The sequence below is a fragment of the Lepus europaeus genome, chromosome 8, assembly GCF_033115175.1.
Source record: "Lepus europaeus isolate LE1 chromosome 8, mLepTim1.pri, whole genome shotgun sequence".
NCBI classification, from domain to species: domain Eukaryota; kingdom Metazoa; phylum Chordata; class Mammalia; order Lagomorpha; family Leporidae; genus Lepus; species Lepus europaeus.
The window spans coordinates 102,330,654-102,348,171 of NC_084834.1; the positions used below are offsets into that span (position 1 = coordinate 102,330,654).

General features: G+C 42.2%; 1 protein-coding gene across 2 annotated transcripts in view; it reads left to right on the plus strand.

Annotated features, from left to right (window-relative positions):
• The first annotated feature begins 8 nt into the window (after positions 1–8).
• Positions 9–17,518, plus strand: part of RCHY1 (ring finger and CHY zinc finger domain containing 1) — a 31,720-nt gene continuing 14,210 nt past the window's right edge. The window contains exons 1-3 of one of the 2 annotated variants that reach the window (XM_062198668.1): positions 9–213; positions 8,336–8,455; positions 8,699–8,814. In XM_062198668.1, coding sequence (XP_062054652.1) covers positions 124–213; positions 8,336–8,455; positions 8,699–8,814 — 326 coding nt within the window. In that variant the 5' untranslated portion in view covers positions 9–123. The remainder of the gene's footprint in view (positions 214–8,335; positions 8,456–8,698; positions 8,815–17,518) is intronic. The other variant, XM_062198667.1, reaches the window with a different exon arrangement.

Below are 17,518 nucleotides of genomic sequence, written 5' to 3' on the forward strand. Positions count from 1 at the left end.
CATCTTGGCCCCGGTGGCAGCCGCGGCCTGGAGGGGGTGCGCCCGAGCGAGCGGCGCTGCTTCTCTGGGCGTGGTTTGCATCCTGGGGGAAGGGTCTGTGGTGTGTGAGGGGAGGTGGTGGAGATGGCGGCGACGGCGCGGGAAGATGGCGCCCGCAGCCGGCAGCGAGGGCCGCGGGGCTGCGAGCACTATGACAGAGGATGTCTCTTGAAGGTGACGGCTTCAATGGGCTCATCTCCGACGAGCGTCCGCCGGGCAGGGCTGGGGGCGGGGTGGGCAGGGCGACGAGGCTTGGGTTTGGAGTTTGAAGCTAGGCTGTTTGTCGGGCTACCTCGCCACCTGAAACGTTTTGGCAAGGCGGCCATAGGCCCCGTATTTGTTCCCTTTGCAAGCAGAAACTGCTTTTGCTTGGGAAAAGGGTCGGCTTGTGCAAATCCCTTTCCCAATGGGTTTATTCGTCTCTTGCTGCTGGAAGTAGACTGAGGTCGCCCCTGGGCCCGTGCTCCCCATTTGCCCAGGACCCACTTCCGGCGTGTGATGAAATAATGAGAGGAGGGTGGGAAACGGGAGGCTGGAAGACGAGTTCAGCTCCTGTAGTGATAGTTCAGAGCCTGCTAGCTTCATTGGAGAGGCCATGCAAATATCCAGAGCGGTGAAGCAGATAATATGTGTGTGAGGTCGGAAGTGTGAGCGCTGTGAAGTGGAACATTACGTCTGGAAAAGTGCGTCGTGTGTATATCTTGCGACTTTTGCTGTTTGAATAATCCGGAGGTTTTTGAATTGGCACCCATCCAATTGAAGTGTCCCGATTTTTCTTGCAAGAAGTGGTAGCTTTTGCTTAGAAAGGTTGAGGGTTGGAGTTGCGCGGCCCTGTCTCCAAATCTGAAGACGTTCCCATTAATCGCTGTGATTTTGGGCAAGCTGCTGTTTTAAGTGCCTCTTATGTTGCACAGGAATGATAGAAGTTCCGCTTCATGAACAAGTATGAGGGTTATAAATAAAGAGCATATATGGTGTTTTAGCAGGCAGGGTGCTTTGCCTGGGATGAGTGTAAATGTAGACCCACCACCACCACTGTTGTCATCACCCAGTCGCCATCCTGAATTCTTGGGTGGTTCCACTTCGCTAGCCAGCCGTGCTGATGGTCATTGACTGGAGTCATTGGATACAAGTGGTAGTCTCAGGCTGGGACGAACCACATAAACTCTTTCCTGTAGGCCATGGTTTGGGAAACATCGTTCCGCTGTGCTGGATGGGGCCATTCAAGTGTTGTGTAAGGAAATGCAGTGCTATCCTTATTATTCCATTTCTATTGAGATATTCTTCTACTCTTTTTTTTTAAAGATTTATTTTATTTATTTGAAAGACAGAGTTACTGATAGAGGTACTGATAGAGACAGAGAGAGAGGTCTTCCATTCGCTGGTTCACTCTTCAGATGGCCACAATGGCCGGAGCTGTGCCGATCCAAAGCCAGGAGCTTTTTTTGGGTCTCCCACGTGAGTGCAGGGGCCCAAGGACTTGGGCCATCTTCTGCTATCCCAGGCCACACCAGAGATTTGGATTGGAAGTGGAGCAGACCGGACTAGAACCAGTGCCCATATGGGATGCAGGTGCTTCAGGACAGAGCTTTAACCCGCTGTGCCACAGCGCCTGCCCCAGAGATGTGCTATTACTCTTTCAAACTTGAGATCTAAAACAAATTTGATATCTTGGACTCGTCTGTCCCCTCTGAAAAAACCACAGAACTAGATCTGTTTCATAGCATTCAGATACTTGGCCCCTAGTGTCACTTTTTGCCTTCCTCCTCCCTTCTAAACATGGCAGGCCAAATAAAGTGTTTCAAGACAAGAGTTATGAACTAGATCAAATGCATTGTTTAAGTAAGATAAAAGCTGAGAACTGAAGTTTGAATTTGGCAAGGAGGTCCCTGGTGATATTGAAGAAGAGTGGCAGTGGAGTGACTGGGGTAAGCCTCGTTGGTGTGGGCTCAAGAGATGATGTGAGAAGTGAAACTGGAATTACAGACAGTCCTTTTGCTATAAAGGAGAGCAAGAAAAAAAACAATGAGGCCTTTGGTTGCTGGGAGATGTGAGATTATGGGATCCCTCTCCCCCCTTTAAGGATGGAGGTGTTACAACATGTTTGTTTTTTCTTAGAAGAAGTGAGAACATTTTATAGTGGAGGAGGGAGAGGGTGAACTAGGGGCACGGGCCTTGAGTAGCTAGGGAGGCCGAGATCCTGTGCACAAACAATTGGCCTTAGATAGAAGCCTGGACTGTACATTCTTTGTAAAAGAAGTGAAGGTTGACCAGGCAGTATGCTGATGCTTTTTCTCTAGCCATATTCAGCTGTTCCTGAGAAAGGCTGAAGAGAGTTGGGTTTAACTCACTTTAGGTTCCGGAGGACTTTGGTACAGTAGCTATGCAGAGGAAGCCAGGAGGGAACTGGGCTGTATGCAAGGGAGGACTGGGAGCGGGTTGAAAAGAGAGAAGGTGGCAGAGAAGTTTCCTGCTTGAAACTGGAGCAGCAGTTCAAGTGGTCAGTGGTCCCCGCGGATCGCTGAGGCCCCTTCAGGGTGTCTGGGAGGTCAAAACTGCTTTCTATCAATGCTAATATATTATTTGTCCTTTTCAGTGTGGTGGTGAAAATCAGTGACTAAAACTGCTGGCACCTGTGTATAACTCAAATCCGTGGCACTAAAGTGTACTACACCTGTTGTTTTAACAAAAAGGGCCAGTGAACTAGTGGATAGAAGATCTCTTGATCTCTGTCACTCTGCCTTTCAAATAAATACGTGAATCTTAACAAAGGGCAGTTTCTCTTACAATGTTGTTAGTAAAGCAGCGGCAGTATTTTATCTACTCTCTTTAATGCCCTGTGGAACCAAATGGGACTTTTTCCTCAAGTACTTCTGCAAATTGAAATGAGATGGTTGTTTTGAGGCAGAGCTCTTGTACAATTGGATTGTGAAGGGAACTGATTGTTTTTTTCAAGGAGTAGCGTTTTTTACTTTAAGAAAGTCATTCAGACTTGGATATATTTGGCAGACATTTTCTTGGAAAGGAGGGAAGCAAGACTGTTTATTGCAGGTGGTCGAGTTGAAGCTTTCTTGTAAAAATTAAAATTTTGGAAAATTTTATTAGCTTCTCTGAACTTGGAAATTTCTCAAGACCAGAAGACTTTTCGGTTGAGATTGTCTTCCTAGTCCTAAAGACTTTTAGTGAATGATTTTTTTCATATTGTATGTGAATGTATGAACATTTGGAGGGCCTGCATAATTCAGGGTATTGGCATTTTCCAAATGACAAATGCAGGTTAAAAGATGTATTTGAAATGTGAGATAGATTAGTTGGTTTTAATGTAACAGACAAAAAAAGGGTCATTGATTGCATTTTAGATTCCATGTTCTAAATAGTGTGTAAGAATTGTTGAATTTTGATGTAATATCAAAGAAAATCCATACTTCTATGAAAGTCTTTAAAAAATTTTAACTTCGGCCGGCGCCGTGGCTTAACAGGCTAATCCTCCGCCTTGCGGCGCCGGCACACCGGGTTCTAGTCCCGGTCGGGGCGCTGGATTCTATCCCGGTTGCCCCTCTTCCAGGCCAGCTCTCTGCTGTGGCCCGGGAAGGCAGTGGAGGATGGCCCAAGTGCTTGGGCCCTGCACCCGCATGGGAGACCAGGAGAAGCACCTGGCTCCTGGCTTCGGATCAGCAAGATGCGCCGGCTGCAGCAGCCATTGGAGGGTGAACCAACGGCCAAAAGGAAGACCTTTCTCTCTGTCTCTCTCTCTCTATCAACTCTGCCTGTCCAAAAAAAAAAAAATTTTTTTTAACTTTATTTTTAACAGATACATAGAAGTTTACATATTATGAGATACCAGGAACAGACTTTTTTAAAAAAAATTAGAATATTTGTTTTTATTGGTACACAATAATTGTGCATATTTATGGGGTACAATGTAATATTTCAATACAGGCATACATTTTAATGATCAAATTAGGATAATTAGCATCCATCACTTTATATATGCAAGATTTCTTTGTAGTGTGAACATTCAAAAGTCTTCTAGCTATTTAGAAATATACAATGTTATTGTTAACTATTGTGACCCTACTGTGCAATAGAACACCAGAAGGATTATTTTTACAATAAGAAAAAAATACTTTTTAATTCAATAAAAGTAAACATTTATGAGGTTTAATTTATATATATATTTTATATTTTTTTTAAAGATTTATTGATTTATTTGAAAGTCAGAGTTACACAGAGAGAGGAGAGGCAGAGAGAGAGAGAGGTCTTCCATCCGATGGTTCACTCTCCAGATGGCTGCAATGGCCGGAGCTGCGACGATCCGAAGCCAGGAACCAGGAGTTTCTTCTGGGTCTCCCACGTGGGTGCAGGGGCCCAAGGACTTGGGCCATCTTCTGCTGCTTTCCCAGGCCGTAGCAGAGAGCTGGACAGGAAGTGGAGCAGCTGGTCTCGAACCAGTGCCCATATGGGATGCCGGCGCTTCAGGCCAGGGCGTTAACCCACTGTGCCACAGCGCTGGCCCCTATATTTTATATTTTTAAGTATTTTTTTTTTTTTATTTGACAGGCACAGTTAGTGAGAGAGAGAGAGAGACAGAGAGAAAGGTCTTCCTTCCATTGGTTCACTCCCCAAATGGCCGCCTTGGCTGGCGTGCTGCGCCGATCTGAAGCCAGGAGCCAGATGCTTCCTCCTGGTCTCCCATGCGGGTGCAGGGGCCCAAGTACCTGTGCCATCCTCCACTGCCTTCCCGGGCCACAGCAGAGAGCTGGACTGGAAGAGTAGCAACTGGGACTAGAACCTGGTGCTCGTATGGGATCCGGCGCTGCAGGTGGAGGATTAACCAAGTGAGTCATGGCGCCAGCCCCCGTAAGCATTTTTTGAGAAAATTAACTTTGAAGAACCCAAGAGTGGTACATCTTTTGGGAGCACTTAGACATAACTGTAGCTTATGAGACATAAGAATACTTAATACGCTAAAACGAAGTAAATCTTTGAGAACAAGTTTTACCATTAACTCTCATAGTCCAGCTGTTTGAGGACAGAGGTTCTGCATGGAAAGTTAGTGCACAGTGACACCTGTTGTTGATTTAACAATTAACACTTTCATGAGTGATGTCAGTGATCACCCCAGCTCTTTTTTTTTTTTTTTTAATTTATTTATTTATTTGAAAGTCAGAATTACAGAGAGAGGAGAGGCAGAGAGAGGTCTTCCATCTTCTGGTTCACTCCCCAGATGGCCTCAATGGCCAGAGCTGCGCCAAACTGAAGCCAGGAGCCAGGAGCTTCTTCCAGGTCTCCCACGTGGGTGCAGGATCCCAAGGACTTGGGTCATCTTCTACTGTGATCCCAGGCCAAAGCAGAGAGCTGGATTGGAAGAGGAGCAGCTGGGACTAGAAGTGGTGCCCATATGGGATGCCGGCGCTTCAGGCCAGGGAGTTAACCACTGTGCCAGAGTTTAAAAAAAGATTTATTTATTTTGCTTGAAAGTCACAGTTACACAGAGAGGCAGAGAGAGAGAGAGAGAGGAGAGAGAGAGAGGTCTTGCATCTGTTGGTTCACTCCCTGGATGGCCACAACAGCCGGAGCTGCACCGATCTGGAGCCAGGAGCTTCTTCTGGGTCTCCCACGTAGGTGCAGGGGTGCAAGGACTTGAGCCATCTTCTGTTTTCCCAGGGTATAGCAGAGAGCCGAATCAGAAGTGGAACAGCTGAGTCTTGAACCAGCGTCCATATGGGATGCTGGCACTGTAGGTTCTTTACCCAGGTGCTACACCACAGCACTGGCCCTGCCCTAGGCTCTTGACATGAGCTGCCTAGGTTATGGAAGCCTTTTGAATCCACAGACTCCTTCAGTATTTAGACAAGGCCATAAGAAAAGTAAAAGCTCTCTCCTCCCTTCAGAGAAAAGTACATCCTTCTTTGATGACCACTTCTTTCCACTGGGGTCTCCCCACAGAGGTCCTTCATGTAGGACCCTTTTTGCTACAGTGTCTTGGCTTTCCATGCCTGAATGTTCTCACAGGCTTTTCAGCCAGACCATAATGCCTTAAGGGCTGATCGTGTACAGGCTTTTAAAATACTCCTTTCCTTTTCCAGTTATGTATTTATGTGAGGCCAGAATTCTTCATATGCTTCAACCACAACTGAATGTAGAAGCAGATATGAACATCCAGCTATTCTGGGGGAAAGTGGTTGCTTTTCATTAAGGTTTTTTTTTTTTTTTTTTTTTTTTTAAAGATTCAGTTTATTTGAAAGGTAGAGAAAGAGAGAAAGAAAGAGCTAGCTCTTCCATCTACTGGTTTACTCTCCAAATGGCCACAATAGCTGGGCCAGGCCAAAGCCAGGAGTCAGGAGCTCCATTTAGGTCTCCTGTGTGAGTAGTAGGGGCCCAAGCATTTAAGCCATCTTCTGTTGCTTTCCCAGGTACAGTAGCAGGGAGATCCATTGGAAGCAGAGCAGCTGGGACTCGACTAGCACTCTTTTTTTTTTTTTTTTTGACAGGCAGAGTCGACAGTGTGAGAGAGAGAGACAGAGACAGAGAGAAAGGTCTTCCTTTTCCGTTGGTTCACCCTCCAATGGCCGCTGATCCGAAGGCAGAAGCCAGGTGCTTCTCCTGGTCTCCCTTGCGGGTGCAGGGCCCAAGCACTTGGGCCATCCTCCACTGCACTCTCGGGCCACAGCAGAGAGCTAGCCTGGAAGAGGAGCAACCGGGACATAATCTGGTGCCCCAACCGGGACTAGAACCCGTGTGCTGGTGCCGCAGGCGGAGGATTAGCCTAGTGAGCAGCGGCGCCGTCAACTAGCACTCTTGATATGGATTGCTGGTGTTGTAGATGGTGGTTTAACCTACTGTACCACAATGCTAGCCTTATTCATTAAGTTTTATTTATATTATATGTAATAGATTTAATTTTTTTAAAAAGTAATATTTAACAAATTAGCTTTTTTTTTTTTTTTAAGATTTATTTATTTTTAAGTCAGAGTTAGAGAGACAGAGAGAGAGACTCTTCCTTCTGCTGGTTCACTTCCCACATGGCTGCAGTGGTCAGCACTGGGCCAGGCTGAAGCAAGGAGCTTCAGCAGGGTCTCCTGTATGGGATGCTGGTGTTGTGTGTGGAAACTTTACCTATTACTGTTTTAATTTGTGCTATAGTGTACATCAGTATAGAATCCACATAAACTGAAGCTCTTTTGGATCTTCGGTCATTTTTAAAAATGAGTGTAAATTGGTCCTGAGACCTAGACTTTTTGAGACCATTGTTTTACAGTGTTAGAGTGACAGCAGGCACATGAGGAGGGTTGGAGGACAAGGCAATTGGAAGTGAGAAGGCCAAGGAATTGAGGTTTGGGGTATTGAAGGATTGTCATTTTGGATTTGGATCACTGAGATTCAGGACCAGAGTAGTGGTGGAGAGAGGAAAAGCCAGTCAGGTGTTAAAATCTTAAGAATAAGCTATTACGGTAAGTCATGGCATAGGAAGCCTTCAGAAATGAGTGATTTTGCAAGGTTTGTGTGCTAGAAAGTAGTGGGTTAGCTCACTGGCTTGGACTCTTGGTATACTAGTTAGGGCAAGGTTCCATGGCTCTAATGAAAAGACAGAACGGTAACATGGTTTAAAAAACAGTTTGTTTCTTCTCACTTAATTCCAAGGTGAGGGATCCAGATTGGCAGTAAGCCTTTGTTCCATGTGATCACTCCAGGGCCAAATTTTTTCGTTGTGTTATCTTGCCATGTTTTCGGGCATACGACCCTTTATGTTGATCCAGTTGTGACAGAGGTGGGCGATCATGTGCCTCTGTAGAAGGAGAGTATGTATTTTGGTGGCAGTCTCTGGCATTTTTGAAAACAATAGCTATCCCTTAACATTTGTTGCATCCTCTTCAATGTTAGATCTATAGTTGCAGATTAATATACACTAATGAAATAATATAATTATTTATGTATAAGGTTGAGTATGTTAAGTAAATTTATCTGGAAATGTCTAGGAAGAGGTTGTCCATTTGCCATTTAAGCTAAGAATGAAATTAGTGTTTTCTGGGATTTGTTTCTAAGTCTAGAGATTCCCAAACTTCTTAATTCTTGTGTTTTAAGGTTATGTTTAACTTCATATGGATATATATGTATGTTGAAGGAAGTAGTTAAAATAGGCTAAGAAACAGTGAAACATTAGCACCTATTCCATTTCTGGTAACCTTTGACCTTTTTCCAGCAGGAGGAGGAAGAAAAAGAAATTTTCTTTTGGCACAGCAAACTTGTTTTCTCTCTCTGCTTATATCTCTTTTTTTTTCTCTCCTGGGGTCAGGCACCTTGCTGTGACAAGCTTTATACTTGCCGCCTGTGTCATGATAACAATGAAGATCATCAACTAGATCGATTTAAAGTAAAGGAAGTGCAGTGTATAAACTGTGAAAAGATTCAACATGTAAGATTTTCATGACTTATTTCTATTTTGTAAAATCTTTTATTGAAGTGCTTTGAAAATTTAATCAAAATTTTTGCAAGTAATACTATAACTCTTGGATAATTATCTTTGATTTAGATGTTTTAAAATGTGTAAAATAAATAAAACTGCATGTACATCAACATAAACCCTGGACATTCAAATAGTCATTAAAAATATCTCAGTAAGTTTATTCCAGTTTTTAATTTCTTGTGTCTTTTTTAGGCCCAGCAGACTTGTGAAGAGTGTAGTACATTGTTTGGAGAATATTATTGCAATATATGCCACTTGTTTGACAAAGATAAGAAGCAATATCATTGTGAAAACTGTGGAATTTGTAGGTACTGTGTGTAAAATGTTCTTTTCTAACTACCTCTAATGTTTCTGGGCAATAACAATTTTTTATTTTTTTTTTATTTTTGACAGGCAGAGTGGACAGTGAGAGAGAGAGACAGAAAGGTCTTCCTTTTGCCGTTGGTTCACCCTCCAATGGCCGCCACGGCCGGTGCTCTGCGGCCGGCGCACCGCGTTTATCCCAAGGCAGGAGCCAGGTGCTTCTCCTGGTCTCCCATGGGGTGCAGGGCCCAAGGACTTGGGCCATCCTCCACTGCCTTCCCGGGCCACAGCAGAGAGCTGGCCTGGAAGAGGGGCAACCGGGACAGAATCCGGTGCCCCGACCGGGACTAGAACCCGGTGTGCCGGCGCCGCAAGGCGGAGGATTAGCCTGTTGAGCCTCAGCGCCGGCCGGCAATAACAATTTTTAAAATCAACTTTATGAGAATATAGCTTAAATCTGATAAAATGTATTAAGTGTCTAGTTTATCATATATTGACAGTTATGTATATGTGTGTTATATTATTCTAAAAAGTGTCTTCATGCCTCTTTTTTTAAAATTTAGAGATTTATTTATTTATTTGAAAGTAAGGGTTACAAAGAGAGAGGGAGAGGCAGCGAGAGAGAGATGTTTTCCGAACATTGGTTCACTCTCCAAATGGCCAGGACTGGGCCAGACTGAAGCTAGGAGCCAGGAGCTTCATCCAGGTCTCCCTCGTGGTTGCAGGGGCCCAAATACCAGGGCTGCCATCTGCTGTTTTTCTAGCACACGAGCAGGGAGCTGGATCAGAAGTGGAGCCCATATAAGGGATGCTGGCACTGCAGGCTGTGGCTTAACCTGCCATTAAACAGCGCTGGTCCCTTCATGTCTCTTTTCTGCAAAACTTATTTAAAGTTAGCTTTAGGATATTTTTATGAAGTGTTTTATAGGCAACTGGGCTAGAAAGTTGGGCTAAATTTTTCCTTATAAAAAGAGTTTTTAAAAATTAACAGAATATACTTATTGGTTTTATGAAAGTGAGAAAACAGGAGAATAGAGAGAGTAAAGATAAAATAACCTACAATCTACTCATTTACAAGTGTACTACCTGTATCTTTGAGAAGTTCAAACTTTGCCTCTAAAAGGTTTCATAGTCAAGTCTGGAAAATAAACTGAAGACATACAGGTTAGCAGGAGAAAAACCATCAAGGTTTATTAATATACATAGGCATGGGAGCCATACAGGATGGTGTCATGTGTTGATTAATGACAGGGATATGGGCCAGACTGAAGGTTAAGCCTCTGCCTGTGATGCCAGTATCCTATATGGGTTCAGGTTCAAGTCTCAGCTGCTCCACTTCCTATCCAGCTCTCTGCTAATGCATCTGGAAAAGCAGTGGAAAACCCACATGGGAGACCCAGAAGCAGCTCCTGGCTTCGGCCTGGCCATTGTGGCCATTTGGGGAATGAACCAGCAAATGGAAGATCTATTTCTCTCTCTCCTCTCTGTCTCTCCCCTTCTCTTTCTGTATCTCTGCCTTTCAAATAAATAAATAAATATTTTAAACAAGTGATGGGGATACATTTTCAGAAACTTTCTGTTAGGTGATTTTGTTGTGCAAACATCGCTGAGTGTACTTACATGGTATAGCCTACTATACTCCTAGGCTGTGTGATACAGCCTGTTAACTCCTAGGCTGCAAACATGTGCAGTGTGATGCTGTACTGAATACTGTGAGCAGTTGTAACACAATGGTAAGTATTTGTGTATCTGAACATGGGAAACAATAAAAATAGGATGTAAAATAGAGGGCACTTAACTATGAATGGAGCTTGCAGGACTAGTTGCTCTGGGTGAGTCAGTGAGTGGGGAGGCCTAGAACATTGGACTATCAACACAATATGCTTAGGCTACACTAAGTTTATATAAAAACAGTAAATTAATCAGCTTACTATAACTTTAACTGTATAATCTTTAAAGTTTTAGCTTTTTGACTTGTAATAAACATGTAGTATAAAATATAAGCACATTGTACAGCTGTGCAAAAATATTTTTCCTTTATATTCCAGTTATATAAGTTTTCTTGTATTTAAAAAATTGTTTTTACTTTTTTTCTAAGTTTGTTTTTTTTTTTTTTTTAGTTTTTTTGAAAGGCAGAATTATAGAGAGAGGGAGAGACAGAGAGATCTTCATCTGCTGGTTCATTCCCTGAATGGTTGGGACTGGGCCATGCTGAAGCCAGGAATCCAGAGCTTCTTCCTGGTCTTCCAAGTTGGTGTGGGGACCCAAGCACTTGGGCCATCTCCTGCTGCTTTCCCAGGCACATTAGCAGGAAGCTTGGTTGGAAGTGTAACAGCTGGTCTGGAACTGGTGCCCATATGGGATACTGGCATTGCAGGTGGAGGCTTAACCTGCTACACCATAATGCCTGCCCCTGTTTTTACTTTTTAAACTTTTTGTTACAAACTACAACACAAACACACACATGAGTGTAGACTACACAGGATGAGGATCCTCAGTATCACGGTCTTCCACCTCCACATCTTGTTGCACTGGAGATGGCCATTGTCTTGAGTATTTTAAATCACTTTCTTGCTTTTCTTTGATATATTGTTGTTTGTAGGGAAGATAACAAACATACCAAATGATACATAAATTAAAGGTAGACAATTTTGTGAATTCCAACAAAGTATTCACATTCTGTAACCACCACCAAGAAATATTCACAGCACCTTCTTTATGTCCCTCTTAAGTTAATACAGTCCGCTAAATGTAACCACTGTGCTGACTTTATGAACTTTTTACAAATGGAATGATTCATTATATGCTCTATTTACATCTTGTCTTATATGTTTTTTTGTTTGTTTGTTTGTTTGTTTGTTTTGAGAGACAGGCAGAGAAAGCTCCCATCTGCTTGTGTTTACTTCCCAAACTCCTACAATAGCTAGAGCTGGACTGGGAAAAAGGAACTCAATCCAGTTTTCTTTTGTGGGTGGCAGGGACCCAACTACTTGAGCTGTCTCACCTGCTGCCTCCCAGGATCAGCATTAACAAGAAACTGAAATTGAGAGCCAGAGTTAGGATTTGAACTCAGGCACTTGTTAGATGCAGGCATCCTATTGGCATCTTAACTATTAGGCCAAACGCGAGCCAATTTTTATCTGTTTTAAGCCTATGCTGTTAGTTGCCCATATACTTAGACTGTTATGTATTTTCCCTCGGTAATTGATCCATTTGTTGTTATATAATATTTCTTTCTATCTTTTTTTTTTTTTAACTTTTTGACAGAGTTATAGACAGTGAGAGAGAGACAGAGAGAAAGGTCTTCCTTCCGATGGTTCACTCCCCAAATGGCCACTATGGCCGGTGCTGCGCCGATCCAAAGCCCGGAGCCAGATGCTTTTTCCTGGTCTCCCATGCAGATGTAGGGACCAAGCACTTGGGCCATCCTCCACTCTCCTCCTGGGCCACAGCAGAGAGCTGGACTGGAAGAGGAGCAACTGGGACTAGAACTGGGCACCCATATGGGATGCTGGTGCCACAAGGCGGAGGGTTAACAAAGACCTTAAACACCGACAGGGTTTACATGCTATTGTCATTTATTTGCTATATCTGTTGCCCTGTTTCTTTTCTGAGTCTCCACTTTCATCTTTGAGGTTATTTCCCTTTTGTTTGAAGAATTCTCTTTAATGTTTTCAGTGAGACTCTGCTGGTGACAAATTCTCTGAGTTTTTGTCTTTTTAAACGTGTCCTTATTTTACCTTGACTTTTGAATGACATCTTTCCTGGGTATAAATTCTAAGCCGCAAGCTTTTTCCCATCATCTTGTGCCTCCCAGGGAGTGTATAACAGGAAGCTGGAATTGGAAGCAGAGCTGAAACATGAGCTAGTCTGGAATTTGAGCATCCCAAGTGGCATCTTAACCACTAGGCATTCCGTTTCTTGAATGAGAACTGTTTAACTAGGATATCGTCTTCTACAAACTGTAATTTTTTAAATTGCTTATAAGATCAATTTCATTTCAGCCTTAGAGTCCAGAGCAGTGGTTCTCAACTGGGGATGTTTTTGCCCCTAGCAGATACTTGGAAGTACTTGGAGATACTTTTGTCACAGCCAGGGGATGGGGGCAGTACCATGGCATCGACTGGATAGAAGCCAAGGATGCTGCCAAGAACCCTATAGTGAAGAAGACAGTCCCCCTGCCACAGAGAATTAGCTGGTCCAAAATGTCAGTTGTGCCTAGGTGGAGAACTCCTGACTAGAGTGTTGCTACCTGTCTCTGCATTTATCTCCTGCCGTGTCTAAATTTTTCTGTCAGTGTTTTTCTGTTTGCCATCATGTTTGCTAGCAAAGAAATTAAAAGTTCTGACTTCTTAATTTACGAAAGGAAAACTTAAAAAGTTATAAAGAGGATTATAGCTGGGCACTTTAATAACCTTCATGAAAGATGATGTAATAGTTTGAGCAATACAGAAAGAAAATTGAAGGCTGATGCATAATGATTTATTCCATGTTGGTTCACCTTTTGAGGTTTTCCCACATGCTTCTTGTGTTAGTGTTTTTTGTCAGGAGAGTTGGGAACAACTAATAATTACTATGAGAAAGTTCTTAGGATACTGAATATTAAAATGCCTTAAGATAAAGGAAAAACGAGATTCTTGAGATCCCATTATGTATCAAATTTATAAAAGGCTTCAAGGAACCCATATGATAACTGCAAAATAGAATCAGTATATTCTTTTACAAAATAGCTCTTCTTCTGAAGATCTCTAAGAAAGAATAAATGCCGTAAAATATTAATCTTTAGAGTACAGTGAAGTATAAGAGAGACTGGACTCTAGCATAGGATGGATGTTGTATGAAAAGACTTTTGCAGTCATCTAGGTTTGGTGAATGCTGAATTTAATCTACATCCTTTATTAGAACTTCAGACTTGCTAATACTGCAATGTAAATCTAGAATGTTGGTTTTCTAATTTTTTGCTCATAGAACTCATTTCGTGTTCTAAGTATCTAAAGTATAGAATAAGAAATTTTCATATTATTGGCTGTCATAAAATTATGTGACTCAGGCATTAAACCAAAGATTATGGTCACTTTAGGTATTTTAAGAGGCGTTATGTCTGTTTTCATTGTTCAGTAATATTTGAAATGCTTATTTTGCAGTTGCTTTTAGTGTATTATGAACTTCATCATTAGTTTTAGAATACTGAACGTCTGCAAGGCAAGGATGAGCAGGGCTGCTTGGCATGGCTTTCTTACTTTCATTTCTTCTACTCTTGGTTCTTATCTGTTCTCCTGGGTTGTCCCTGACTGTGATTTGGAGGTATAGGTTTGAAAAGTTGCAGCTCATCGTTAGTCACTGTGAGCAAGTCAGTGTTTTGCACAGAGTTTAATATTGTGTTATTCCTTACTTGACATTTTAAAATAGCTTCATTATTGTTGTAGGTTATCTTTCAACTGTGGCAACGTTTCTCAGAGCAATGTACCCCAGAGACAGGAGTCATTTTTCTTTTCATCAGGAGCAAATATTTGATCTTAACTTTTTAGTAGTGACTATATATAATCTCATTGGAATGTGCTAGAATGAATTAAAAAAAAAAACGGGGGAAGAAGGAAGTATCATTATAGTCTTAGAATTGTTTCTAAGAACTATATTTAACCTGTTCTCTTTGTATTAACATGAGAATTGTGTTGTAATTATCTTGCATTTGCAGTGACCCTCAGAATCTAATATATTAATAAATTCCTTAAATAAAAAATACTTCCCCATTGTTATTAAATTGTTTGTTATAAAGCAGTATTATATAGAAGTAATTCTTGTGTTCTAATTTTTTTTTTTTTTGACAGGCAGAGTTAGACAGAGAGAGAGAGAGACAGAGAGAAAGGTCTTCTTTCTGTTGGTTCATCCCCCAAATGACCGGAACTAGAACCCGGCGCCCATATGGGATGCCGACGCCGCAGGCGGAGGATTAGCCTAGCGAGCCACAGCGCCGGCCCCCTTGTGTTCTAATTTAAAAAACAATGTTTGAACATTTTGAAGAAGCAATCCCATTTTTAGATTATCTCCAAGAATAAAGATGTGTACCAATAATTATGAGCAGAATATTTATTGTAGTATTTAGTGAAAAGTTGGAAGCAACCAGTATGTTTTGGAGAATTGTTGGATTTGGGAGCCCTATTAAATTATGACTAGAATAATGTTTAGGGATTGGGGAAATGATTGACAGAAGTCCAGCCAATATATCATATATACCAAAATATTAGCAATAATTGGCACATTAGTGGTGGAATCATGCATGATTGAAGGTTTTGTATGTTGTCTTTATTCATGCTTCTCTGTGTTCTGCATGTTTTAAATGAACACACCTTTTAAAATTTATAAAGTTAAAAAACTTGTAATTGAATGGAGAAATAAAATAACCATTAATAAAATGATACTTTAACCTAAGGGTTGGATCCTGTTTTCAGATTTCTATAAGTTATTAAATAAGCATCAGACAGTTCTGTGCTATGTGTCACATGGCATTGATCAGAAAGCATAATTCTTGTCCTGAAGTTTGTGTTGTTCCTGGAAAAATGGACTTAAGGAGCAGTCTCAGCTGTGGTGTTTGATTGTAGGGGTTGGAGCTGTCCTTTGTAGGGAGAGTTGAGTAAAATTATAATGGTGGTAAGTCGAAGTTAAATAGGTTGAAGTATATCCTAGGCTCTAGCCCCCACCACCATGGCCCAACCACTGGTGTCAGCTCCACCCCCATCCTAATGGGATTTGCTGCTCCTACTTGCCTGCCCACTCCCTGGAAAAGTTTTAAAAGGACCTGTTCCTGAACACGTGGTTCTCTTGATCTCTCTCTCCCTCTCTCTCGCTCACTCTCTTGATCTCTTTTACTCTTTTGGTCTCTTTCTTATGCTTTCCTTCTCCCTCTTTTCCTTCTTCGCCCCTTCCTCCGGTCTATTGGGTTTCCCCTCAATAAACCCTTTCCCTTAAAAAAAAAAATAGGTTGAGGTGAGCTGGGATGTAAATAAATAACTAAGCCTAAGAGGAGGCAGTGAAAGAATGGAGAGGCATTGCAGGGAGAAGTAGAGACTTAGGTTGAAGGCAGGAGTTAATAGTATTTATAGAATTGTGTTTTAAGTTGAACTGAATTTTGTGTCATTACTACCACAAAAGAAGATAGAATAAAAGAGGTCTGAGTGTGTCATACACAGTAAGGATAAGTCTTTCTCTGTGGAGTTTGGGCTCTTATTTGGAGTGTGAGTGTGTATGTGTATAGGGAGGGAGGAAGTCTGAGGGTACCTATCACAATGTAGAGACATTTGCTCCTGTGCGTTGAGGTTAAGATCGGGAAACACTGCTGCAGAGCGTGTATGTCAGTGCTAGCTGACCACAGTACCAAAACCAAATCAACTGTTTTTGTTAAGAAGAGTCAATTATCTTTGAAATAGTTTTAAATAATGTTTACTTACTCATGCAGTTAACATTTTAGTGCTCTTTAGTTCTTTGCGTAAACCCATATTTCTAAGGATTTTTTTTTTTTTTTAATGATTTATTTATTTACTTGAAAGTCAGAGTTACACAGAGGGAGAAAAGGAGAGGCAGAGAGAGGTCTTCCCATCCTCTGGTTCACTCCCCAGTTGGCCGCAATGGCCGGAGCTGCACTGTTTCAAAGCCAGGAGCTAGGAGCTTCTTCTAGGTCTCCCACGTGGGTGCAGGGGCCCAAGGATTTGGGCCATCTTGTACTGCTTTTCCAGGCCATTGCAGAGAGCTGGATTGGAAGTGGAGCAACAGGGATTCGAACTGGCGCCCATATAGGATGCTGGCACTGCAGGCAGCGGCTTTACCCGCTATGCCACAGCGCTGGTCCCGCTAAGGAATTTTTCCACGTTTTTTCCTGTGCTCGTCTCCTATAACAAGTCATTTTCACTTTTATATGTTTGAACCCTCCTTATTTTTCTTTTGTGTTTGAAAATTATTTTTTTCTGGATGTAGAATTCTAGCCTGACAGCTTTTTTTTCTTTCAGTACTTTAAAGGTGTTGATCTACTGTATATTGTTTCCAGTGAGGAATCTGAAGTGGTCCTTAGCTTTCTTTCTCTATACATACCTTTTGCTCTTGCTACTTTTAACATTATTCTTTTATCCCTGATTTTGAACAAATAGTTTGACTATGATGTTCTGTAGTATCGTTTTTTTTTTTTTTTTTTTTTTTTTTTTCATGTTGACTGTGCTTAGGGTTTATTGAGCTTCTTCAATCTGGAGTTACAGTTTTCATCAATTACTTGAAATTTTTGGCCATTACTTTACAACTTCAGCTGTGTTTTCTGACTGCCCTCTCTTTCTGCCTTCTGCCCTTGGGATCTTCAGTTACATGTATAGTAGTTGCTTGAAGTTGTTTACTAGCTTACTCATGCTGTGTTTATTTATATATATAAATATACGTATATATATTTTTGACAGGCAGAGTGGACAGTGAGAGAGAGAGACAGAGAGAACGGTCTTCCTTTTTGCCGTTGGTTCACCCTCCAATGGCCGCTGCGGCCGGCGCATTGTGCTGATCCAAAGCCAGGAGCCAGGTGCTTCTCCTGGTCTCCCATGCGGGTGCAGGGCCCAAGCACTTGGGCCATCCTCCACTGCCTTCCCGGGCCATAGCAGAGAGCTGGCCTGGAAGAGGAGCAACTGGGACAGAATCTGGCGCCCCAACCAGGACTAGAACCCGGTGTGCCGGCGCCGC